At 42.0% G+C, this 22928-nt stretch overlaps 1 protein-coding gene across 2 annotated transcripts in view; it reads right to left on the bottom strand.

The window, feature by feature from the left end:
- Positions 1–22928, bottom strand: part of espn (espin) — a 110738-nt gene that overhangs the window by 20673 nt on the left and 67137 nt on the right. For both annotated transcript variants that reach the window (XM_041846058.2, XM_045207172.1), the window contains 2 exons: positions 11715–11860; positions 2623–2985 (listed from right to left, as the gene is read on the bottom strand). In XM_041846058.2, the coding sequence (XP_041701992.2) occupies positions 2623–2985; positions 11715–11860 (509 nt within the window). The remainder of the gene's footprint in view (positions 1–2622; positions 2986–11714; positions 11861–22928) is intronic.

Here is a 22928-nt window from a genome sequence, read left to right as displayed (position 1 = left end):
TCACTATATTAGTACAGTTGTCAATGCCCAACATCTTGGATGGAACAGGTACTGACTTAAGTATCTGAAATCATATTCAACGTTCCAGTCAAAACAAAGCAATCTGATAGTGATATGTTTAAATACAATATAGAATATATAAATTAACAAACACCTGATAGGCCTATTATCAATAGTCCTAAAAGAGGGACATTAGCAAATAATCCCTCAAACTGCTTTAGGGACATTCGGCATGGGGAATACATGCACAGTTCTAACCTGTCAATCAATTATTCATGTTTTTATTGTTCAAGACACAATTGTGTTACTTGTATTATGATAAACTGCTGCAATTGTGAAGAATAATTTATGTTCAAGCTCCCACAGGTAATAGTAGCCGATACTAAGGGCACAGATACTAGTAGCAAGCAGCCAGGCAGACCAGAGACTTCGACTACACATACTAACTTATTGACCCATAAAAAGACTTAAAACATAACCTCTGAAAAGGATTGTCATTCATCTAATCACAAACAGTGCCTTCGGAAAGTATTCAGACCCCTTGACTTTTTCCACATTTTGTTTAGTTACAGCCTTGTTCTAAAATTGATTAAATAAAAATAAATCAGCAATCTACACACAATACCCCGTAATGACAAAGCAAAAACAGATTTGTAGAAAAATATAAATAAAAAAATAAATACATAAATACCTTATTTACATAATTATTCAGACCCTTTGCTATGAGACTCGAAATTGAGCTCAGGTGCATCCTGTTTCCATTGATCATCCTTGAGATGTTTCTACAACTTGATTGTAGTCTACCTGTGGTAAATTCAATTGATTGGACATGATTTGGAAAGGCCCACAACTGTCTACATAAGGTCCCACAGTTGACAGTACGTGTCTGAGCAAAAACCAAGCCATGAGGTCGAAGGAATTGTCAGTAGAGCTCCGAGACAGGATTGTGTCGAGGCACAGATCTGGGGAAGGGTACCAAAAAATGTCTGCAGCATTGAAGGTCCCCAAGAACACAGTGGCCTCCATCATCCTTAAATGGAAGAAGTATGGAACCACCAAGACTCTTCCTAGAGCTGCCCGCCTGGCCAAACTGAGCAATCGGGGGAGAAGGGCCTTGGTCAGGGAGGTGACCAAGAACCCGATGGTCACTCTGACAGAGCTCTAGAGTTCTGCTGTGGAGATGGGAGAACCTTCCAGAAGGACAACCATCTCTGTAGCACTCCACCAATCAGGCCTTTTGGTAGAGTGGCCAGACGGAAGCCACTCCTCAGTAAAAGGCACATGACAAACCGCTTTGAGTTTGCCAAAAGGCACATAAAGACTCTCAGACCATGAGAAACAAGATTCTCTGGTCTGATGAAACCAAGATTGAACTCTTTGGCCTGAATGCCAAGCGTCTATGTTCTGGAGGAAATCTGGCACATCCCTACGGTGAAGCATGGTGGTGGCAGCATCATGCTGTGGGGATGTTTTTCAGCGGAGGGGACTGGGAGACTAGTCAGGATCGAGGCAAAGATGAACGGAGCAAAGTACAGAGAGATCCTTGATGAAAACCTGCTCCAGAGCACTCAGGACCTCAGACTGGGGCAAAGGTTCACCTTCCAACAGGACAACGACCCTAAGCACACAGCCAAGACAACGCAGGAGTGGCTTGGGGACAAGTCTCTGAATGTCCTTGAGTGGCCCAGCCAGAGCCCGGACATGAACCCGATCAAACATCTCTGGAGAGACTTGAAAATAGCTGTGCAGCGACGCTCCCCCTCCAACCTGACAGAGCTTGAGAGGATCTGCAGAGAAGAATGAGAGAAACTCCCCAAATACAGGTGTGCCAAGCTTGTAACGTCATACCCAAGAAGACTCAAGGTTGTAATCGCTGCCAAAGGTGCTTCAACAAAGTACTAAGTAAAGGGTCTGAATATTTATGTAAATGTGATATTTCCTTTTTATATTTGTAATACATTTGCAAGAATTTCTAAAAACCTGTTTTTGCTTTGTCATTATGGGGTATTGTGTGTAGAAAAAACAATTTAATCAATTTTAGAATAAGGCTGTAACGTAACAAAATATGAAAAAAGTCAAGGGGTCTGACTACTTTCCGAAGGCACTGTATATTAAAACTTAAAAGTAATGAATTAAAGTAGACTGCTCGTGTAGAAGTCCTCAAACCCAACTAATCAATCATCTGACTACAACCTGCCTACTTCTAAACAGATTATAAAATCAACAAATCGATTCAGATTATAAAATCAACCATCAGATACTGCCATAAAACATCAGAAGCACCACAACTATGTTCTTACTCAAACCAAACCCAGCTCCCTTTAAGGAATATAATCCATATCCTATATTGACATGCAGTGATGGCCATATCAAGCTCTTTCAAAAGACACAGCAAAGGCTTGAGCATGCGTTCAAACAAAACAAACCCACCAAAATCGCACACCAACCCACATTTCAGCAATCCTCCTTGTGCTTTCAAACCCTTTTAACCTCTTTTGACCCTGGTATTCCCCCAGCACCAGTTATGTGACAGTAGCACAAAAAGGAGAGCTGAAACTGTGAATCTTTCTCATCACACTCAGACTTCTATCTTTCTCTCACCCCCTCTCCATTAACGCCTACCTTGCGTTTGTGTTCTTCCTCCTCCTGCATCTTGACCTGGAGCTTGCGCACCATCACCTGCCTCTTCCACTCGGGGATGGCCCGGCCCTGCTCGTCGTGTGTGGGCACTAGGGCCTCCACGTCCGCCAGGCTACCCTTCCGGGTCTGGCCCATCAGGCTAGATGCCGACGCTGCTCCGCTGCCATTCCCATTGAGGAGCTGCTCGCTGCTCTGGGAGGTGGAGAGGGTCCGGGGCGTGCCGGTGCCAACCGGGCTGGGGGTGGTGGGTGGTGAAGTGGCGCTGGCGACGGGGGGCGGGGACGTGGGCTTGGCTGATGGCGGGCTGACCGTGCGGGTCTGGGGCGGGGACGTAGGGCTCTCTCCCTGGAGGGTGGCAGAGGAGGGGAGGGGTATAAAAGTCAAACAGGAATTTGTCCTTGGCTTAAACTACATGGGCTCAGTTGCAATATACAACTTCATAGAATCTACAACATTGACGAATGACAGAAACCAAGATATTTATGTATGTACACTCCCCTATGTATTTATTTGGACAGTGAAGCTAAAACGTTTAATTTGGCTCTATACTCCAGCATTTTGGATTTGAGAGCAAATGTTTTATTTAAAGTGACAGTACAGAATGTCACCTGTTATTTGAGGGTATTTCCATACATACCTGTTTTACCGTTTAGGAATGAAATCACCTTGTGCATCTAGTCCCCCATTTAAAACGTGCCATAAGTATTTGGAAACATTAACTTAGTGTATTAAAGCATTCAAAAGTTTTGTATTTTGGTCCCATATTCCTAGTGCGCAATGACCACATCAAGCTTGCTTGTTACTCTACAAACTTGTTGGATGCATTTCAAATGTATTTTGGTTGTGCTAGAAATTAATGGTAAGTAATGAATTGCGTCATTTTGGAATCACATTTATTGTAAATAAGAATATAATATTTCTGAACACATCTACATTAATGCTACCATGATTACGGATAATCCTGAATGAATTGTGAATAATGAGTGAGAAAGTTAGAGGCACAAAGATCATTCCCCCAGAACATGCTAACCAGGAGAGGTTAGCATTTTTGGGGGGGTATGATATTTATGCCTCTACCTTTCTCACTCATCATTATTCATGATTATCCGTAATCATGGTACACATCAAATGTAGAAGTGTTCAGAAACATTATATTCTTATTTACAATAAAAGGGACTCCAAAATGACACAATTAATTATTTACCATTAATTTCTATTGAACATAATCCAAAACACAACCAAAACAAACTGCAAATTCATCCAACAAGCTAGGTATATGGGACCAAAATACTAAACTTTTGACTACTTTAATACACTATGTGAATTTGTCCAAATACTTATGACACCTTCAAATGGGGGGAATAATACATAAACTGCTTTCATTTCTAAAATGGTAAAACAGATACAGTTGCAGCCAAATATATTGGTACCCTTGCATTTTTCTTAAATAATTCCCTATTTCTTTGAAGAAAAAAAAGGGCTCCACACCTTGTTATTGGATTTTCAACATTGCAGAACCAATTTTATTTTAGTAAACTGCTGTTTTCAGATCTCGCCATAGGTTTTGGATGTGATTCAGATCTGCACGTGTGCAAGACATCATGAAATCAGCAGATTATCAGGGTGTTTTGGAATGCTATGTTCAACCCATGGTCCAAAAACGGTGTGTCTGCTGAAGGTTGTGGATCCTCCAGCAGGACAACACCAAACACACATCAAAAGTACCCTGAAATGGTTCAATAAGAAACACTGGGCTGTTCGAGTAGTCAACGAAGAGTTCAGATCTGAATCACATCCATAACCTATGGCAAAAGCTGAAAACAGCAGTTGGTGGAGGGCACCCCTCAAACATGGAAGAATTAGAGAAGTTTTCTGCTGAAAAGTTAGCCAAATTGCCAGTAGAAAGGTGAAGCAAGCTCATTGATGGCTACAAGAAGCGTTTGTCTGCAGTTATCTTGGCCAAAGGCTGTATAACCAAATACTAGCTCCGGAGTGCCAATAATTTTGTCCATGCCTTGTCTTTATTTTCTAAATTACAATTGTAAACTTAAAGGTAAACTTCACAGCTAGACACTATTTTGGGTGTTTTTCCAGGAGCCCTACATAATTCTGATTGATGAGAGGTGTTTCAGACATAATTATGCACTATAGCAGTATTTTAGAATTTTCACACCGGGAGAGTTCAACCATTGGTTGATTGAGCCTGCTGTCTGTTCTAAAAATGAATGTAGTCATGTTTTGTAGCAATTATTGTGGCCTTTGTGTTTCGCCGTTGCATGATCACGCTAGCAGCGAGTAGATATGGTTGCCCTTGTTCAATAGAGCCTAGCTAACCTCTGTGCATCTCATTAGGCGCAAAATGGATAAATATTTTGATGAGAGAGTAAAGGAATGACTTTGGCTTTATGACTCATATTAGTCTTGGAGTAACTATACCTGTGTGTTGTAGCTAGCTAGCTAATGTGTGTCTGTGAGAGATCTCATATTATACATCATGCTGCTACAGTAGGAATAGACAGTACGCAATATTTGCCCATGAATGTCTAATAGCGTTTTTGTCTCCCTCACAGACAATACCACTTGGATACAAAGAAGTTGATGACTCAAGAGGAGACGTGAAAGGTCCCATAACAACAATTACCCCTTGTATCAAAGTGACTGCGAACACCTCACTGCACTACCCAAACACACCATATGCAAGTATTCCCTTTGTAGAACTTAAGTATTTATTATAGGCGCTAGTAGTATATTTTTCTACTGTATATGTCATACATTGCCATAACTGTTCCTGCATACTGCTGTGTAAACTCACCTCAGTCTCCAGAGCAAATAAACTGTCTCGAAGCCATGTCTACTTATTTGCTATATTGACAGACTAATCTACTGTTTTATTTAAACATGTTTGCCAACAACTTGCCAACAAATTAAAATGTCAATGATACGCCAACTCCCTGCATCATTTGTTTTAGCAGTAATATTGTAGCTAGTTTATCCAAATACATTTCATGAATATCACAATGCTTTGATCCAGAGGTTGAACTCAACACTATTGGTTTCTGATGCAGTAGGAATCATTCACTCACTTGTCAGTACACATATATTATAAAAAACACCATTATATACATATGTACAAGCGCTACCAATATCTATACCACAATGCAGTTGTGAGCATACTAGGTATTCTATATTATACTACAACATCAGTCTAATTGAATATAGATGTTGTGTTGGTTGAATGTTCCAGGCAGGTTCCAGAATGTTCTTCAGCTGGTGCACCTCTTCTTGTGTTGGGTAATGGCATCTGGTTTAGCAGGCTGTGGTGCTGTGGCAATGTTGGCAGGGTTTGGGGAGCTGTGACTCTGGCTTCTTGTAGACAACAGTCTGGTATTTTCTGCACTCCATAACTAGGTGGACAAGCCTCTCCCTGAAGTGGTGCGTTCTGGGCTTGTACACTTTCTTCACCACCCACTGCTTTGACCTCTTGCAGAATAATTGTTTGTACTGCAAGTCTCCTGGAAAGACGTGGTCCTCTGTAGCTCAGCTTGTAGAGCACGGCGCTTGTAACGCCAAGGTAGTGGGTTCGATCCCCGGGACCACCCATACACAAATAAATGTATGCACGCATGACTGTAAGTCGCTTTGGATAAAAGCGTCTGCTAAATGGCATATTATTATTATTATTACATGAAGACTGATGATGAGGATGTGTAAAACATGAAGACTGATCAAGAGGATGTGTAACCATACAAGAAACCATGTTAAATCTGTAAACAAAACAGGGTACAGTAGACTGGTATGTGTTTTGTTACACTCAGAGTCAATAATGGGGCTTTGAGATGGGCTGCTAACAAAGATGTGAAAAGTTTGAGGGGGATTTGACGTGTAGACAGTCTAGTCGTGTATTGTTGTGTATGAGCACCTACAGTTGTGCTGTTGAGTAGACAAACACTGCCAACAAGAATTAATAGGCTAGAAGGGGATACTAACAGCCCCTCTACCCATGCCAAAGAACTGACTACAAGGGTGTGAAAAGTTTGAGGAGCACTTGTCTTGTAGACAGTGTAGTGTATTGGTGATTTTGTTTTCTCAAGAGAGTATTGTGCTTTCATAAATGCCTTTGGCTGTCCTGGCTTGTTTCCGAGTCAGATGATGTTGAGCTTGTTCCCGGCTGAAAGCTTTAATCCAATGGGTCTACGGGCTCTGTACTACTAAAGCTGGTGTTAAGGTCATCGTCATCAGCAGCAGGATTAGTCTGTAGCACACACAGTAGTCAGTGATTAGCCAACATTTTACTACTTTGTCCCCATCAATACACACTCAAACAAGGTACTATATCTACCCACCCCCCTCATGTCAATAGATCATGCATACTAACCTTCACACACCAGTCAGTCACACCTAATACCTATTTTTTCAATTTTCAAGCTTTGCATGAACTATCAACTAAGCCTCCATAATATTGAGAAAACTACAGTAGAAGTTGTAGCTTACTTGTAAATACATCAACTATAACAACAAGACACTGACCATGTTTATGCCTAGCTCCAGTGTATTTATTTGTTCATCATCGAGTCATGGAAAGATTTAGCAAAGGTGACTTACAATAGCTCCTGGTGCTGAGCTTGATGTTGATGCCTCTGCAGGTGTTGATGGGATCGGACTCTAAACACAATCATGTTAGCCTCTGTGGTAGTTAGTTCGCTAGCTAGCTAACGGTTAGATACAGTCCGGTAGGCTGTAGCTAGCTAACGCAACCTAACGAAGCTAACATTGCAAAGTTACAAATCATGTCGCCAGATAGCAGCTGGCTAATTACATTGATTTGCTTTGGAATGTTTAGCCAGCTTATTATGAAAGCTAGCTAGTTAGATTTTGGTTTAGATAAACAAATGTAGCTAGTTAGCTACCTTTACCTCAGATTGACTTTGTTTCTGCTGCACTGATGTTGGCTGATCGGGTGCCTTCCTCTTTGAAGTGATGGGGAATATCAATGGAATAGCTTCACTTTTCAACGTTCGACAACCTGGCAACCCCATCAGTTTCAACACAAACACAGACATTTTGATATTTCTCCACTACGTCCTGAAATCGCTATGAATTCTGGATATTGTGGTTTGCTTACAACCAGGAATCTTAGATGGCCCGTTTATACCGGTGAGATGCAGAAACGCTCGTATTTGCATGTTGCAATTTTTATGACACACATGATAAGTTAATAACATATTAATGGTCATATATATACTGAAATAGAGCAGCAGTGAAATTTCCCTTTAAGTTTACAAAAATACAATTGGTTCAGCAATGTTGAAAATCGAATAAACAAGGTGTGGAGAACTAAAAGTGTTTTTATATTTCAACTTATTTGAGAAGAAATAGGGAATTACTTAAGAAAAGTGCAAGGGTACCAATATATTTGGTCGCAACTGTATATACGAAAATACCCTAAAATAAAAGGTGACATTCTGTACGGTCGCCTCATATAAAACATTTGATCTCAAATCCAAAATGCTGGAGTATAGAGCCAAATAAAACCTTAGGGGAGTGTATTTGAAATGAGCCAGAGTGCCTATAGAATAACTGGAGAACCTAACACGTTGCTTTGATGTGTCACACAGCAATTAAGAAGACAAGACAACGCCCACACAGAGCGCCACTAGTATTGAATTGCTTATTGTGTTCGCTGAGTGGATGCTTTGGGCTGACTCCATGTTATGCAACCAAGCGTGGGGGTGGAGGCCAGCTCTGCTACCAGGAGGAGAACAATGGCTCGAGTCAGGTCACAGAGTTTTAGACTTCCTCAATTCTTCTCCACAGTGACAGAGTGCACAGTCAACAGCATTAAAAGCAACCATCCAGTGACATGTTTGTTCAACCATCAGTGAGTCATCATTTGACCAAGTGTTAAATGATCATATTGTGATATGTGCAAATGGCTGAGGTCACCGTCTGGTTAGTCTCAAAAGGGACAATTGTCACACTGTACAGTACAGTACAGTGCAGTAGAGTACAGTACCTTCGGAAAGTAGTCCTCTGTAGCTCAGCTGGTAGAGCATGGCGCTTGTAACGCCAAGGTAGTGGGTTCGATCCCCAGGACCACCCATACACAAAAAAATGTTTTATGCACGCATGACTGTAAGTCGCTTTGGATAAAAGCATCTGCTAAATGGCATATTATATTATAAGTATTCAGACTCCTTGACTTTTTCCACATTTTGTTACATTACAGCCTTATTCTAAAAAGGATTAAATATTTTTTTAATCCTCAGCAAGCTACACACAATACCCCATAATGACAAAGTAAATACAGATTTTTTGAAATTGTTGCTAATGTACTAAAAATTAAAAACAAAAATTATTTACATAAGTATTCAGACCCTTTGCTATGAGACTCGAAATTGAGCTCAGGTTCATCCTGTTTCCATTGATCATCCTTGAGATGTTTCTACAACTTGATTGGAGTCCACCTGTGGAAAATTCAATTGATTGGACATGATTTGGAAAGGCACACACCTGTCTATATAAAGGTCCCACAGTTGACAGTGCATGTCAGAGCAAAAACCAAGCAATGAGGTCGAAGGAATTGTCCGTAGAGCTCAGAGACAGGATTGTGTCGAGGCACAGATCTGGGGAAGGGTACCAACAAATGCCTGCAGCATTGAAGTTCCCCAAGAACACAGTGGCCTCAATCATTCTTAAATAGAAGAAGTTTGGAACCACCAAGACTCTTCCTAGAGCTGGCCGCCCGGCCAGAACGAGCAATCGGGGGAGAAGGGCCTTGGTCAGGGAGGTGACCAAGAACCAAATGGTCACTGACAGAGCTCTAGAGTTCCTCTGTGGAGATGGAAGAACCTTCCAGAAGGACAACCATCTCTGCAGCACTCCACCAATCAGGCATTTATAGTAGAGTGACCAGATGGAAGCCACTCCTCAGTAAAAGGCACATGACAAACCGCTTGGAGTTTGCCAAAAGGCACCTAAAGACTCTCAAGACCATGAGAAACAAGATTCTCTGTTCTGATGAAACCAAGATTGAACTCTTTGGCCTGAATGCCAAGCGTCACGTCTGGAGGAAACCTGGCACCATCCCTACGGTGAAGCATGGTGGTGGCAGCATCATGCTGTGGGGATGTTTTTCAGCGGAGGGGACTGGGAGACCAGTCAGGACCGAGGCAAAGATGAACGGAGCAGAGTACAGAGAGATCCTTGATGAAAGCCTGCTCCAGAGCGCTCAGGATCTCAGACTGGGGCGAAGGCTCACCTTCACCTTCCAACAGGACAATGACCCTAAGCACACAGCCAAGACAATGCAGGAGTGGCCCAGCCAGAGCCCGGACTTGAACCCGATCAAACATCTTTGGAGAGATAGCTGTGCAGCAACGCTCCCCATCCTACCTGACAGAGCTTGAGAGGATCTGCAGAGAAGAATGGGAGAAACTCCCCAAATACAGGTGTGCCAAGCTTGTAGCGTCATACCCAAGAAGACTCGAGGCTGTAATCGCTGCCAAAGGTGCTTCAACAAAGTACTGAGTAAAGGGTCTGAATACTTTAGCAAAAAGTAATAATAATAAATAAAAGTAATAATATTTGTTTTGTTTTTGCTTTGTCATTATGGGGTAATGTGTGTAGATTGATGAGGGGGAAAAAACAATTTAATCAATTTTAGAACAAGGCTGTAACCTAACAAAATTTTGAAAAAGTCAGGGGGTCTGAATACTTTACGAAGGCACTGTATGTTGATCATGTGGAATGCGAGCGGGTCTCATGTTGCAGAGTGTGTCTAGTCACTTCAATGAGGTTTCATGGGTCAATCGACGGTGTGCACTCAATCTGGGATCCTATACTGTAGTATGCTGTAGTATTTACAGTTAACTATAGTATAAATACTGTAGTAAAATAAAACTGTAGTATATACTATAGTATTTACTGTAGTGTTTTTGCAGACATTACTGTAGTATTTACTAGAGTATTCTACAACATTCAATAGTAAGTACTACACATGCGAGGGATACTACAGTGTGTAGTATAGTATTCTACAGTATACTACAGAATTCTATAGTAAGTACTGTAGTATTCTGTAGTAAAATGTAGTATTGTTACATATGGGTTGCAAATCCAGCAGCAGCCTTGTGGATATTGACTACAACTACCTCCAGTCTTAGCTCTACAACCTGGTTATAATGACATAACCATTTCCCTCGGCTTACTGCAAACAATGATTATATGTTGGCAGTCGACAAGTGTAAACGAAGTTACGGTCTCTCCTAATACTCAGTTCTGACTACTTCTACTACTGTCTGAGGTAAAATATCCCGATTCACTCACAAGTATATCTTTGGTTTTAATATTTCTGTGTTTTGGCTCTTGCTCTTCCCACATTCAGTAGTAAGACGAGCACTATTGGACAACGTCAAAGGGGGTGTGTCTTACTGTTCTACTCTGGCTACAACCACTAACTCCTGCGTTGGTAAGTAGATATGATGGCATAGTTTGTTTGAACATTTCTATGGTCAACAACAACAGACCAAATGATAGAATGCTTTTTGAATGTCGCTTTTAAGAAGGGCTAAGTGACTAGTGATCCCATATTACCTCCAACAAAGATTACTGAACCTCATTTTCCAGGAGTCAAACTGCTTTGCTAATACTACAGTATCCACTCTGATGGCTCAGTTGGTTGGAGCATGGTAACAGCATGCTGGAGCTTGTAACATGTTTTTCCTTGAATACGTACTTAGGGGCAAATCCTAACTTCTACTTAAGTCTAATTTTCACTTAGTCTCTCCCATTGACACCAAAGCAAGTGAAAATTTGACTTAAATTGGAGTTAGCATTTGACCCATACAGAATATGTGAATCATAAGTCACTGTGAAGTGTGGATAAAGTGTCTGCTACAATTAACATATCATCTGACATGACGTGGATGTCGAATAATGCAGCCACCCGCACCTCTCTGATTCAGAGGGGTTGGGTTAAATGCGGACACATTTCAGTTGAATGCATTCAGTTGTACAACTGACTAGGTATCCCCCTTTCCCTTTCCTATACCTATTGTGTCGGTATTGAAGCCACCTACGTTGTTGCCCGGCGGGCCGCTGTTGGAGAAGACGGTGGTGTAGCCTTTACTGTGTGGAGTGGGCTTCAGGTTCTTCCCTGCTTTTATTTCGGCCAGCAGCTCCGAGTTGTCTCCGGTGGGGGACATCATGTTGAAAGATTTGTTGCCTGTGGAGAACAAAAAAATGAAGGGAAAAGTGAGACAGGGGGAGAGAGAGAGCAGAGCGAGAGCGAGAGAGAGATGGGAGCGAAAGAGAGAGGGGGGAGAAATCTAGGCAGCCTACCCAATCCCTTTTTATAGCTACTGTTTACAGGCCTCCTGGACCATATACAGCGTTCCTCGCTGAGTTCCCTGAATTCCTATCGGACCTTGTAGTCATGGCAGATAATATTCACATTTTTGGCTACTTCAATATTCACATGGACAAGTCCACAGACCCGCTCCAAAAGGCTTTCGGAGCCATCATCGACTCGGTGGGTTTTATCCAACATGTCTCGGGACACACGCATTGCCACGCATAGTTTTGTCCCGTGGAATAGATATTACGGATCTAAATGTTTTTCCTCATAATTCTGGACTATCGGACCACCATCTTATTACGTTTACAATGGTAACAAAACATTTGCTTAGACCCCAACCAAGGATTATCAAAAGCTGCGCTATAAATTCTCAGACAACCCAAAGATTCCTTGATGCCCTTCCAAACTCCCTCCACCTATCCAAGGATGTCGGGGTACAAAAATCAGTTAAACACCTAACCGAGGATCTAAACTCAACCTTGCGTAATACCCTAGATGCAGTCGCACCGCTAGAAACGAACAAAAAATGTGTCACAAGAAACTAGCTCCATAGTATACAGAAAATACCCTATCCCTGAAGCAAGCTTCCAGAAAATTGGAACGGAAATGGCGCTCCACCAAATTGGAAGTCTTTCGACTAGCTTGAAAAGACGGTACCATGCAATATCGAAAAGCCCTCACTGCTGCCCCATCAGTCTACAGTTGAAGTCGGAAGTTTACATACACCTTAACCAAATACATTTAAACACAGTTTTTCACAATTCCTGACATTTAATCCTAGTAAAAATTCCCTGTCTTAGGTCAGTTAGGATCACCACTTTATTTTAAGAATGTGAAACGTCAGAATAATAGTAGAAAGAATGATTTATTTCAGTTTTATTTCTTTCATCACATTCCCAGTGGGTCAGAAGTTTACATACACTCAATTAGTATTAGGTAGCATTGCCTTTAAATTGTTTAACTTGGGTCAAATGTTTCGGGTAGCCTTCCACAAGCTTCCCACAACAAGTTGGGTGAATTTTGGCCCATTCCTCCTGACAGAGCTGGTGTAACGGAGTCAGGTTTGTAGGCCTCCTTGCTTGCACACGCCTTTTCAGTTCTGCCCACAAATCTTCTATAGGATTGAGGTCAGTGCTTTGTGATGGCCACTCCAATACCTTGACTTTGTTGTCCTTAAGCCATTTTGCCACAACTTTGGAAGTATGCTTGGAGTCATTTTCCATTTTGAAGACCCATTTGTGACCAAGCTTTAACTTCCTGACTGATGTCTTGAGATGTTGCTTCAATATATCCACATAACTTTTCTTCCTCATGATGCCATATATTTTGTGAAGTGCACCAGTCCCTGCTGCAGCAAAGCACCCCCACAGCATGATGCTGCCACCCCCGTGCTTCACGGTTGGGATGGTGTTCTTCGGCTTGCAAGCCTCCTACCTTTTTCCTCCAAACATAACGATGGTCATTATGGCAAAACAGTTCTATTTTTGTTTCATCAGACCAGAGGACATTTCTCCAAAAAGTACGATCTTTGTCCCCATGTGCAGTTGCAAACCGTAGTCTGGCTTTTTATGGCGGTTTTGGAGCAGTGGCTTCTTCCTTGCTGAGCGGCCTTTCAGGTTATGTTGATATAGGACTCGTTTTACTGTGGATATAGATAAAGTGAAGGAAAAAAGTATTTGATCCCCTGATGATTTTGTACATTTGCCCACTGACAAAGAAATGATCAGTCTATCATTTTAATGGTAGGTTTATTTGAACAGTGAGAGACAGAATAACAACAAAAAAATCCAGAAAAACGCATGTCAAAAATGTTATCAATTGATTTGCATTTTAATGAGGGAAATAAGAATTTGACCCCCTCTCAATCAGAAAGATTTCTGGCTCCCAGGTGTATTTTATACAGGTAAAGAGCTGAGATTAGGAGCACACTCTTAAAGGGAGTGCTCCTAATCTCAGTTTGTTACCTGTATAAAAGACACCTGTCCACAGAAGCAATCAATCAGATTCCAAACTCTCCACCATGGCCAAGACCAAAGAGCTCTCCAAGGATGTCAGGGACAAGATTGTAGACCTACACAAGGCTGGAATGGGCTACAAGACCATCGCCAAGCAGCTTGGTGAGAAGGTGACAACAGTTGGTGCGATTATTCGCAAATGAAAGAAACACAAAATAACTGTCAATCTCCCTCGGCCTGGGGCTCCATGCAAGATCTCACCTCGTGGAGTTGCAATGATCATGAGAACGGTGAGGAATCAGCCCAGAACTACACGGGAGGATCTTGCCAATGATCTCAAGGCAGCTGGGACCATAGTCACCAAGAAAACAATTAGTAACACACTACGCCGTGAAGGACTGAAATCCTGCAGCGCCCGCAAGGTCCCCCTGCTCAAGAAAGCACATATACATGCCCGTCTGAAGTTTGCCAATGAACATCTGAATGATTCAGAGGAGAACTGGGTGAAAGTATTGTGGTCAGATGAGACCAAAATCGAGCTCTTTGGCATCAACTCAACTCGTCGTGTTTGGAGGAGGAGGAATGCTGCCTATGACCCCAAGAACACCATCCCCACCGTCAAACATTATGCTTTGGGGGTGTTTTTCTGCTAACTTCACCGCATCGAAGGGACGATGGACGGGGCCATGTACAGTCAAATTTTAGGTGAGAACCTCCTTCCCTCAGCCAGGGCATTGAAAATGGGTCGTGGATGGGTATTCCAGCATGACAATGACCCAAAACACACGGCCAAGGCAACAAAGGAGTAGCTCAAGAAGAAGCATATTAAGGTCCTGGAGTGGCCTAGCCAGTCTCCAGACCTTAATCCCATAGAAAATCTGTGGAGGGAGCTGAATGTTCGAGTTGCCAAATGTCAGCCTCGAAACCTTAATGACTTGGAGAAGATCTGCAAAGAGGAGTGGGACAAAATCCCTCCTGAGATGTGTGCAAACCTGGTGGCCAACTACAAGAAACATCTGACCTCTGTGATTGCCAACAAGGGTTTTGCCACCAAGTACTAAGTAATGTTTTGCAGAGGGGTCAAATACTTATTTCCCTCATTAAAATGCAAATCAATTCATAACATTTTTGACATGCGTTTTTCTGGATTTTTTTGTTGTTATTCTGTCTCTCACTGTTCAAATAGACCTACCATTAAAATTATAGACTGATCATGTCTTTGTCAGTGGGCAAACGTACAAAATCAGCAGGGGATCAAATACTTTTTTCCCCTCACTGTACTTTTGTACCTGTTTCCTCCAGCATCTTCACAAGGTCCTTTGCTGTTGTTCTGGGATTGATTTGCACTTTTCGCACCAAAGTACGTTCATCTCTAGGAGACAGAACGCGTCTCCTTCCTGAGCGGTATGACGGCTGCGTGGTCCCATGGTGTTTATACTTGCATACTATTGTTTGTACAGCTGAATGTGGTACCTTCAGGCGTTTGGGAATTGCTCCCAAGGATGAACCAGACTTGTGGAGGTCTACTATTTTTTTCTGAGGTCTTGGCTGATTTCTTTTGATTTTCCCATGATGTCAAGCAAAGAGGCACTGAGTTTGAAGGTAGGCCTTGAAATACATCCACAGGTACACCTCCAATTGACTCAAATGATGTCAATTAGCCTATCAGAAGCTTCTAAAGCCATGACATCATTTCCTGGAATTTTCCAAGCTGTTTAAAGGCACAGTCAACTTAGTGTATGTAAACTTCTGACCCACTGGAATTGTGATACAGTGAATTATAAGTGAAATAATCTGTCTGTAAACAATTGTTGGAAAAATTACTTGTGTCATGCACAAAGTAGATGTCCTAACCGACTTGCCAAAACTTTAGTTTGTTAACAAATTTGTGGAGTGGTTGAAAAACAAGTTTTAATGACTCCAACCTAAGTGTATGTAAACTTCCGACTTCAACTGTATATGGATATTTATCCAAAACTCAGTTGTCCTGAGTCTGCACAGAACTGCCAGGACCTAGGATCAATGGAGAAGTTTTTTAATCCAGTATCTCTCAAAACATTCACGAAAATAGTCATGACCTCTAAACCTTCCAGCTGTCTACTGGACCCTATCCCAACTAAACTACTAAAAGAGATACTTCCTGTGTTTGGCCCTCCTATGTTGAACATAATAAAACAGCCCCCTATCCCCCGGATGTGTTCAAAACTCACTAAAGGTAGCAGTAATAAAGCCTCTCCTGAAAAATCCAAACCTTGACCACCCCCCCCAAAAAGGCCTATATCTAATCTCCCATTCCTCTCAACATTTTTTGAAAAAGCTGCCTTCCTGAAGACAAATAATGTATATGAAAAGCTCCAGTCTGGTTTTAGACCCCATCATAGTACTGAGACTGCACTCATGAAGGTGGTAAATGACCTTTTAATGGCGTCAGACCAAGGCTCTGCATCTATCCTCGTGCTCCTAGACCTTAGTGCTGCTTTCGACACCATCAATCACCACATTATTTTGGAAAGATTGGAAATCGTAATTGGTCTACGTGGACAAGTTCTTGCTTGGTTTAGATTATATCAGTTCATCTCTGTGGATGGTTTTTCCTCTGACAAATCAATGGTACGTTTCGGTGTTCCTCAAGGTTCCGTTCTAGGACCACTATTGTTTTCACTATATATGCTACCTCTTGGTGATGTCAATCAGAAACACAATGTCAACTTTCACTGCTATGCAGACGACACAGCTGTACATTTCGATGAAACCCCCAAATTGCCTACCCTGGAAGCCTGTGTTTCAGACATAAGGAAGTGGATGCCGTAAAATGTTTTACTTTTAAGCTCAGACAAAACAGAGATGATAGTTCTAGGTCCTAGGTCTGCTATCAGATCTGAAAATGAATCTCTATGGTTGTACAGTCGTCTCAAATAAAACTGAAGGACCTGTGTTACTCTGGATCCCGATCTCTCCTTTAACAAACATATACAAAATATTTAAAGAGCAGGCTTTTTTCATCTTCGTAACATTGCAAAAATCTGAACCTTTTTGTCCAAAGTTGATGCAGAAAAGCTCATCCATGCTTTTGTCACTTCAAGATTAGACTACTGCAATGCTCTACTCTCCGGATACCCGGATAAGGCACTAAATAAACTTCAGCTAGTGCTAAATACAGCTGCTAGAATCTTGACTAGAATCCAAAAATGTGATCATATTACCATATTAGTGCTAGCCTCCCTACACTGGCTTCCTGTTAAGGCTAGGGCTGATTTCAAGGTTTTACTGCTTACCTACAAAGCATTTTTACATGGACTTGCGCCTTCCCATCTTGCCGATTTGGTTCTGCCGTACATACCTACACGTATGCTATGGTCACAAGACGCATGCCTCCTTATTGTTCCTAGAATTTCTAAGCAAATAGCTGGAGGCAGGGCTTTCTCCTATAGACCTAAATTGTTATGGAATGGTCTGCCGATCTATGTTAGAGACGCAGACTCAGTCTCAATCTCTTCAGTAGGTCCTATAATTGAGTGAAATCTGGCCCAGGGGTGCGAAGGCGAACGGCAAAGCACTGGAGTGACGAACCCCCCTTGCTGTCTCTGCCTGGCCGGCTCCCCTATCTCCACTTGGATTCTTTGCCTCTGACCCTATTACGGGGGCTGAGTCACTGGCTTGCTCGCGCTTCTCAATCCTTCCTGTCCTCGGGCTTGTGCGGTGGGAGATCTTTGTGGGCTATACTCGGCCTTGTCTCTGATCTCTTGATATCCCTTTGGTGGTGTGGGGGCTGTGCTTTGCCAAAGTGGGTGGGGTTATATCCTGCCTGGTTGTCCCTGTCCGGGGGTAACTTTGGACGGGACCAGTGTCCCCCAACCCCCCGTCTCAGTCTACTGTATCTATGCTGCAATAGTCTATGTGCCGGGGGGCTAGGGTCAGTCATATCTGGAGTCCTGTGTGATCTTAGATATGCTCCCTCTAATTCGCCCATCTCTCGCTCCCCTCCCGGAGGACCTGAGCCCTAGGTCCATGTCTCAGGATTACCTGGCCTGACGACTCCTGGCTATCCCCGTCCATAGTCCACCTGGTCGTGCTGCTGACCCAGTTTCTGCTGTTCTGCCTGCCGCCATGGAACCCTGACCTGTTCACCGGACCCTTCCACGCACATGCTGTCTCGACCTCTAAATGCTCGGCTATTAAAAGCCAACTGACATTAACTCCCGAGGTGCTGACCTCTTGCACCCTCTACAGCCACTATGATTATTATTTGACCCTGCTGGTCTTCTATGAACGTTTGAACATCTTCAAGAACGATCTGGCCTTATATGGCCATGTACTTTTACAGTATAATCTCCACTCGGCACAGTCAGAAGTGGATGGCCACCCCTCAGAGCCTGGTTAATCTCTAGGTTTCGTCCTAGGTTCCTGCTTTTCTATGGAGTTTTTCCTAGCCACTGTGCCTCTACATCTGCATTGCTTGCTCTCTGGGGTTTTAGGCTCAGTTTCTGTATAAGCACTTTGTGACAATTAATTTGATTGATTGATTGAGGAGAGAGAGTTAGGAGAGTGGGGAGAGAGAGACTTGGTGGCAAGATTTGTAAAGACAAGATTAAATCAAGAATAGTGTGATGGTGACAATATAAGCCTAATCACATATACACTACCGGTCAAAAGTTTTAGAACACCTACTAATTCAAGGGGTTTTCTTTATTTCAAAAAATATATATATTTTATATTTGAAATTCTTCAAATAGCCACCCTTTGCCTTGATGACAGTTTTGCACACTGTTGGCATTCTCTCATTCCTGCTTCATGAGCTAGTCACCTGGAATGCATTTCAATTAACAGGTGTGCCTTCTTAAAAGTTAATTTGTGGAATTTATTTCCTTCTTAATGCGTTTGAGCCAATCAGTTTTGTTGTGACAAGGTATGGGAGGTATACAGAAGATAGCCCTATTTGGAAAAAGACCAAGTCCATATAACGGCAAGAACAGCTCAAATAAGCAAAGAGAAACGACAGACCATCATTACTTTAACACATGAAGGTCAGTCAATACGGAACATTTCAAGAACTTTGAAAGTTTTCAACAGGACAATGACCCAACACACCTCCAGGCTGTGTAAGGGCTATTTTACCAAGAAGGAGAGTGATGGAGTGCTGCATCAGATGACCAGGCCTCCACAATCCCCCGACCTCAACCAAATTTAGATGTTTTGGGATGAGTCGGACTGCAGAGCGACGGAAGAGCAGCCAACAAGTGCTCAGCATACGTGGGAACTCCTTCAAGACTGTTGGAAAAGCATTCCAGGTGAAGCTGGATGAGAGAATGCCAAGAGTGTGCAAAGCTGTCATCAAGGCAAAGGGTGGCTATTTGAAGAATCTCAAATATGAAATATATTTTGATTTGTTTAACACTTTTTTGGTTACTACATGATTCCATATGTGTTATTTCATACATTTGATGTCTTAACGCTATTCTACAATGTAGAAATTAGTAAAAATAAAGAAAAACCCTTGAATGAGTAGGTGTTCTAAAACTTTTGACCAGTAGTGTATATTATCACTTGTGAATGATGCCCAGCGTAAGGCAAGAAACAATGCATCACTTTTTTTAGCGACTTTCTTTTAAAGGTTTGTATCACTTCTTAAAATGAAGCACATTAATCCGCTTTACAATGAGTGTAGAGCCTAACTGGCATACATATGCATCGTGTGAGTTTCAAGTTTGGGGAAGATCATTTTCACCATAAAAATACACCTTTATAATAAAAACATTACATGCATAATTGCATTTGCGGTCACTTTAGATAATGGTGTTTTCCCGCTAATGGAACATTCGCGCTTATAGCATACTGCCGTGTGCGCATTGCAGCGCTTATAATGTGAAATAGCCTAATTGTTTAACATTTTAAAATAAATGTTCTGATCTGTTGCGTCAGCCTCATTGCGTAATAAAATGTTTTTTTGTTGCTAGGGGTTGTATTAATTTGGGATCTATCGCATCCCACAACTGTCCCAGACTATGTTAGGAATATTTATTTCTCGCACAGAAAATAATAGGTCAACTTTTGTACTATGGGGGATAGTAGATTGACATAGGCTAGTGCTTTTGCTGTTCGTTAGGCCTACTCATCCTGTTGGTTGGCGAAAAGTAAATGTCAACAGTTCTTCCAATTTCTTCAATATGCGCCTCGGAATTGGATAAGGACACGCACAAGTGCGTCCCCGATGTGTCTGTCTTCACTTGTAGCCTGTGAGAAAAACCCAATCACGTGACGGAGAGCCATGTGAGTGAGAGGTGCCTCGGAGCACGCAGGGAGAAGGGAATTCAAATTATTATATTCAGCCCAAGGGCAAAACGGCTACTGGCCGCAAAAGGCAAGGATTTTTTTAGGGGGCATTACGGCCACACAAAGGGGATGCCGCCGGGAAATTCAAGGCATTATCAAGTGCTTGTCAACTTGTGAATGAGAGACTGATGAATGTGAACATCCTGCACAAAAAACAAAGCAGAGCTCATGCCTTTCATGCAACTTTTTTCAAATCATCTTTAGAGTCGCATCATGCAGCCTTAGAATGTATTGAAAATCTGAACATATAACCCAACGTTTGTATCACAACTAAAGTAACATAAATAACTAAATTAAGCATATAGGAATACCTGTTTCTTTGTTAACCGCTCAACACAATAGCCGCATGTGCGCACTCCCTCAAATTGTTTGCAGAAAATATCCTTTCTATTTTATTCAGCTTTGTTCAATTTTTTCTTCATACTATAAAATAATGCCACGGAATTCTAAGCAAATCTTGTCTGCTAAATGAGTGTAGCCCACAGCCATATGGCATAGCCAGATCAGGACAACTCAGAGTATGCTATTTTGTTCTTCTGAAATAGACTACATTTTCTTCATATCATGTTTCTTTAGACCTGTCTAAAATAAATAATGGATTTATTGTGAAGTTGTAGGCTATATTATATGGATTTATTAGACTTTAAAAATGTAGATGTTCCAAAGGTCTGCATCAGTGGCTTGTAGGCTGTGTGTGGAAGCCAGGAGATGCTAAATGTGTTTATGTTAATTAACGGTCAATTACCGTGAGACCGGCACATATTTGCTTGACAATCACTGGTTGACAAAATCTTGTGACCGCCACAGCCCTAGTGGCGAGTGACACTGGGCACTGGCAGGCACATGGATGTTGAATATTTCATCTGCCTATCGGTCGGGGAGAGAAGAGTGAGAATGAGAGAGAGATGGGAGAGTGAGAGAGAGAGCGGGGGAGAGCGAGAGACTTGGTGGCGATTGACACTGGGCACTGGCAGAGACACCTGGGTGTTGAATATTTCATCTGCCCGTCGGTCGGTGGCAGACACAATACTGACCTGAGGCCTGTGTGAAACACAAAAGGGGAGACGAGTGCAGAGAGGAGTCTTGATGCTGTTTTTATGGTATCATTTTTAGAGTGCCTGCTTGGCTCCACTTGGAGTAAAATAACAGCCTTGTGATAGGACAATGGAGCCTCCACTTTCGCATTCTATTCAATTAATCTCCAATGATCATATGGTTTGGAAACTAAGCTAAAACAATTTTGGCCAGATGGGTCATGTGCACCGGATGATATATTTAGGCAAATCTGCAAATAATCTGTGAGTGCAGCTCCAAGGGAAAGAACAAGACTTTGCACCACTCTAGAGCTAATGTAGAGATAGATTGACACTGTCTGCCAATATGCTGCTACTGAGAAAATGCTGCAGCAAATTATTTCACACGACCAAACTGGAACAAACAATCAAGATGCACAGATTAGGGATGCTCTAGCAAGTGTCCGTAACAGCTCATTGTGTAAAACAAAAAAATCGTAGCGCTGCCACGAGCCCTAATCTCTTTACAACAATAGTGCCCTAAAATCGGGTCTGCTATTAATTCCGGTTTTTATTGTTAAATCTGGGGAACAAAAGCACTTTGTTTGGACATTGTAAGGGTGTAAAGGACAGTGGAGAAACAGAGGGTTTCTTTCTGGTAAAGAAATGAATAGGCAACACATCCTGCAATGCCAACAGGTGATTTGTCTGAAGAATGAATCAAGTGACAATGGTGACAATGTCCATTACCACAAGACAGTTATGAAACAATTATTGAGTTACCTGAGAAACGTACTTATGCAATGCCTGTCATATTGAACAAGTAAAGTGTTTTTTAAATATGGCAAAGGCACTTAGTTAAGTGACTATAATGTATGTACTGTGTATATACACTGAGTGCTCAAAACCTTAGGAACACCTGCTCTTTCCATGACAGACTGACCAGGTGAAAGCTATGATCCCTTATTGATGTCACTTGTTAAATCCACTGTGTCAAGAACTGCAATGCTGCTGGGTTTTTCACACACAACAGTTTCCCGTGTGTATCAAGAATGGTCCACCACCCAAAGGACATCCAGCCAACTTGGCAACTGTGGGAAGCATTGGAGTCAACATGGGCCAGCATCCCTGTGGAACGCTTTCGACACCTTGTAGAGTCCATGCCCTGACAAATTGAGGCTGTTCTGAGGGCAAAATGGGGTGCAACTCAATATTAGGAAGGTGTTCCTAATGTTTTGTACACTCAGTGCGTTTTTTTTTCACTGACAAATAAGAGCAAACCAACTAACTCAGTTTAGATAACACAAACGTATTCAAATAACATTAACAATTAAAGGTAAAATCAACAGGGCAGCCTGAACTCTTAAAACCAAATCAGACTGACAACTCAATCAACAGGTCAAACACTAAACTATATGATAATAGAATTCACACAACCAAATAACTAGACTCATTATACCTTTTCTAAGACACCAAAAGGTCATATCTTTAACATCCCAATGACAGACAAGGCATAAAGCTCACCCCAAACAAATAAAACAGTAGGATAAATACATCACCTGAGTTTAAGGTATGAAAGTCCTCTCAACTTGACGATCCAGTACACTATGGATCATTCATTCATTCCTGCCTGCCGGG

The sequence above is a fragment of the Coregonus clupeaformis genome, chromosome 24 (genome assembly GCF_020615455.1).
Source record: "Coregonus clupeaformis isolate EN_2021a chromosome 24, ASM2061545v1, whole genome shotgun sequence".
Lineage (NCBI taxonomy): Eukaryota > Metazoa > Chordata > Actinopteri > Salmoniformes > Salmonidae > Coregonus > Coregonus clupeaformis.
Note: the sequence above shows the minus strand (reverse complement) of the source record. Positions and strands in the feature narration are given on the sequence as shown.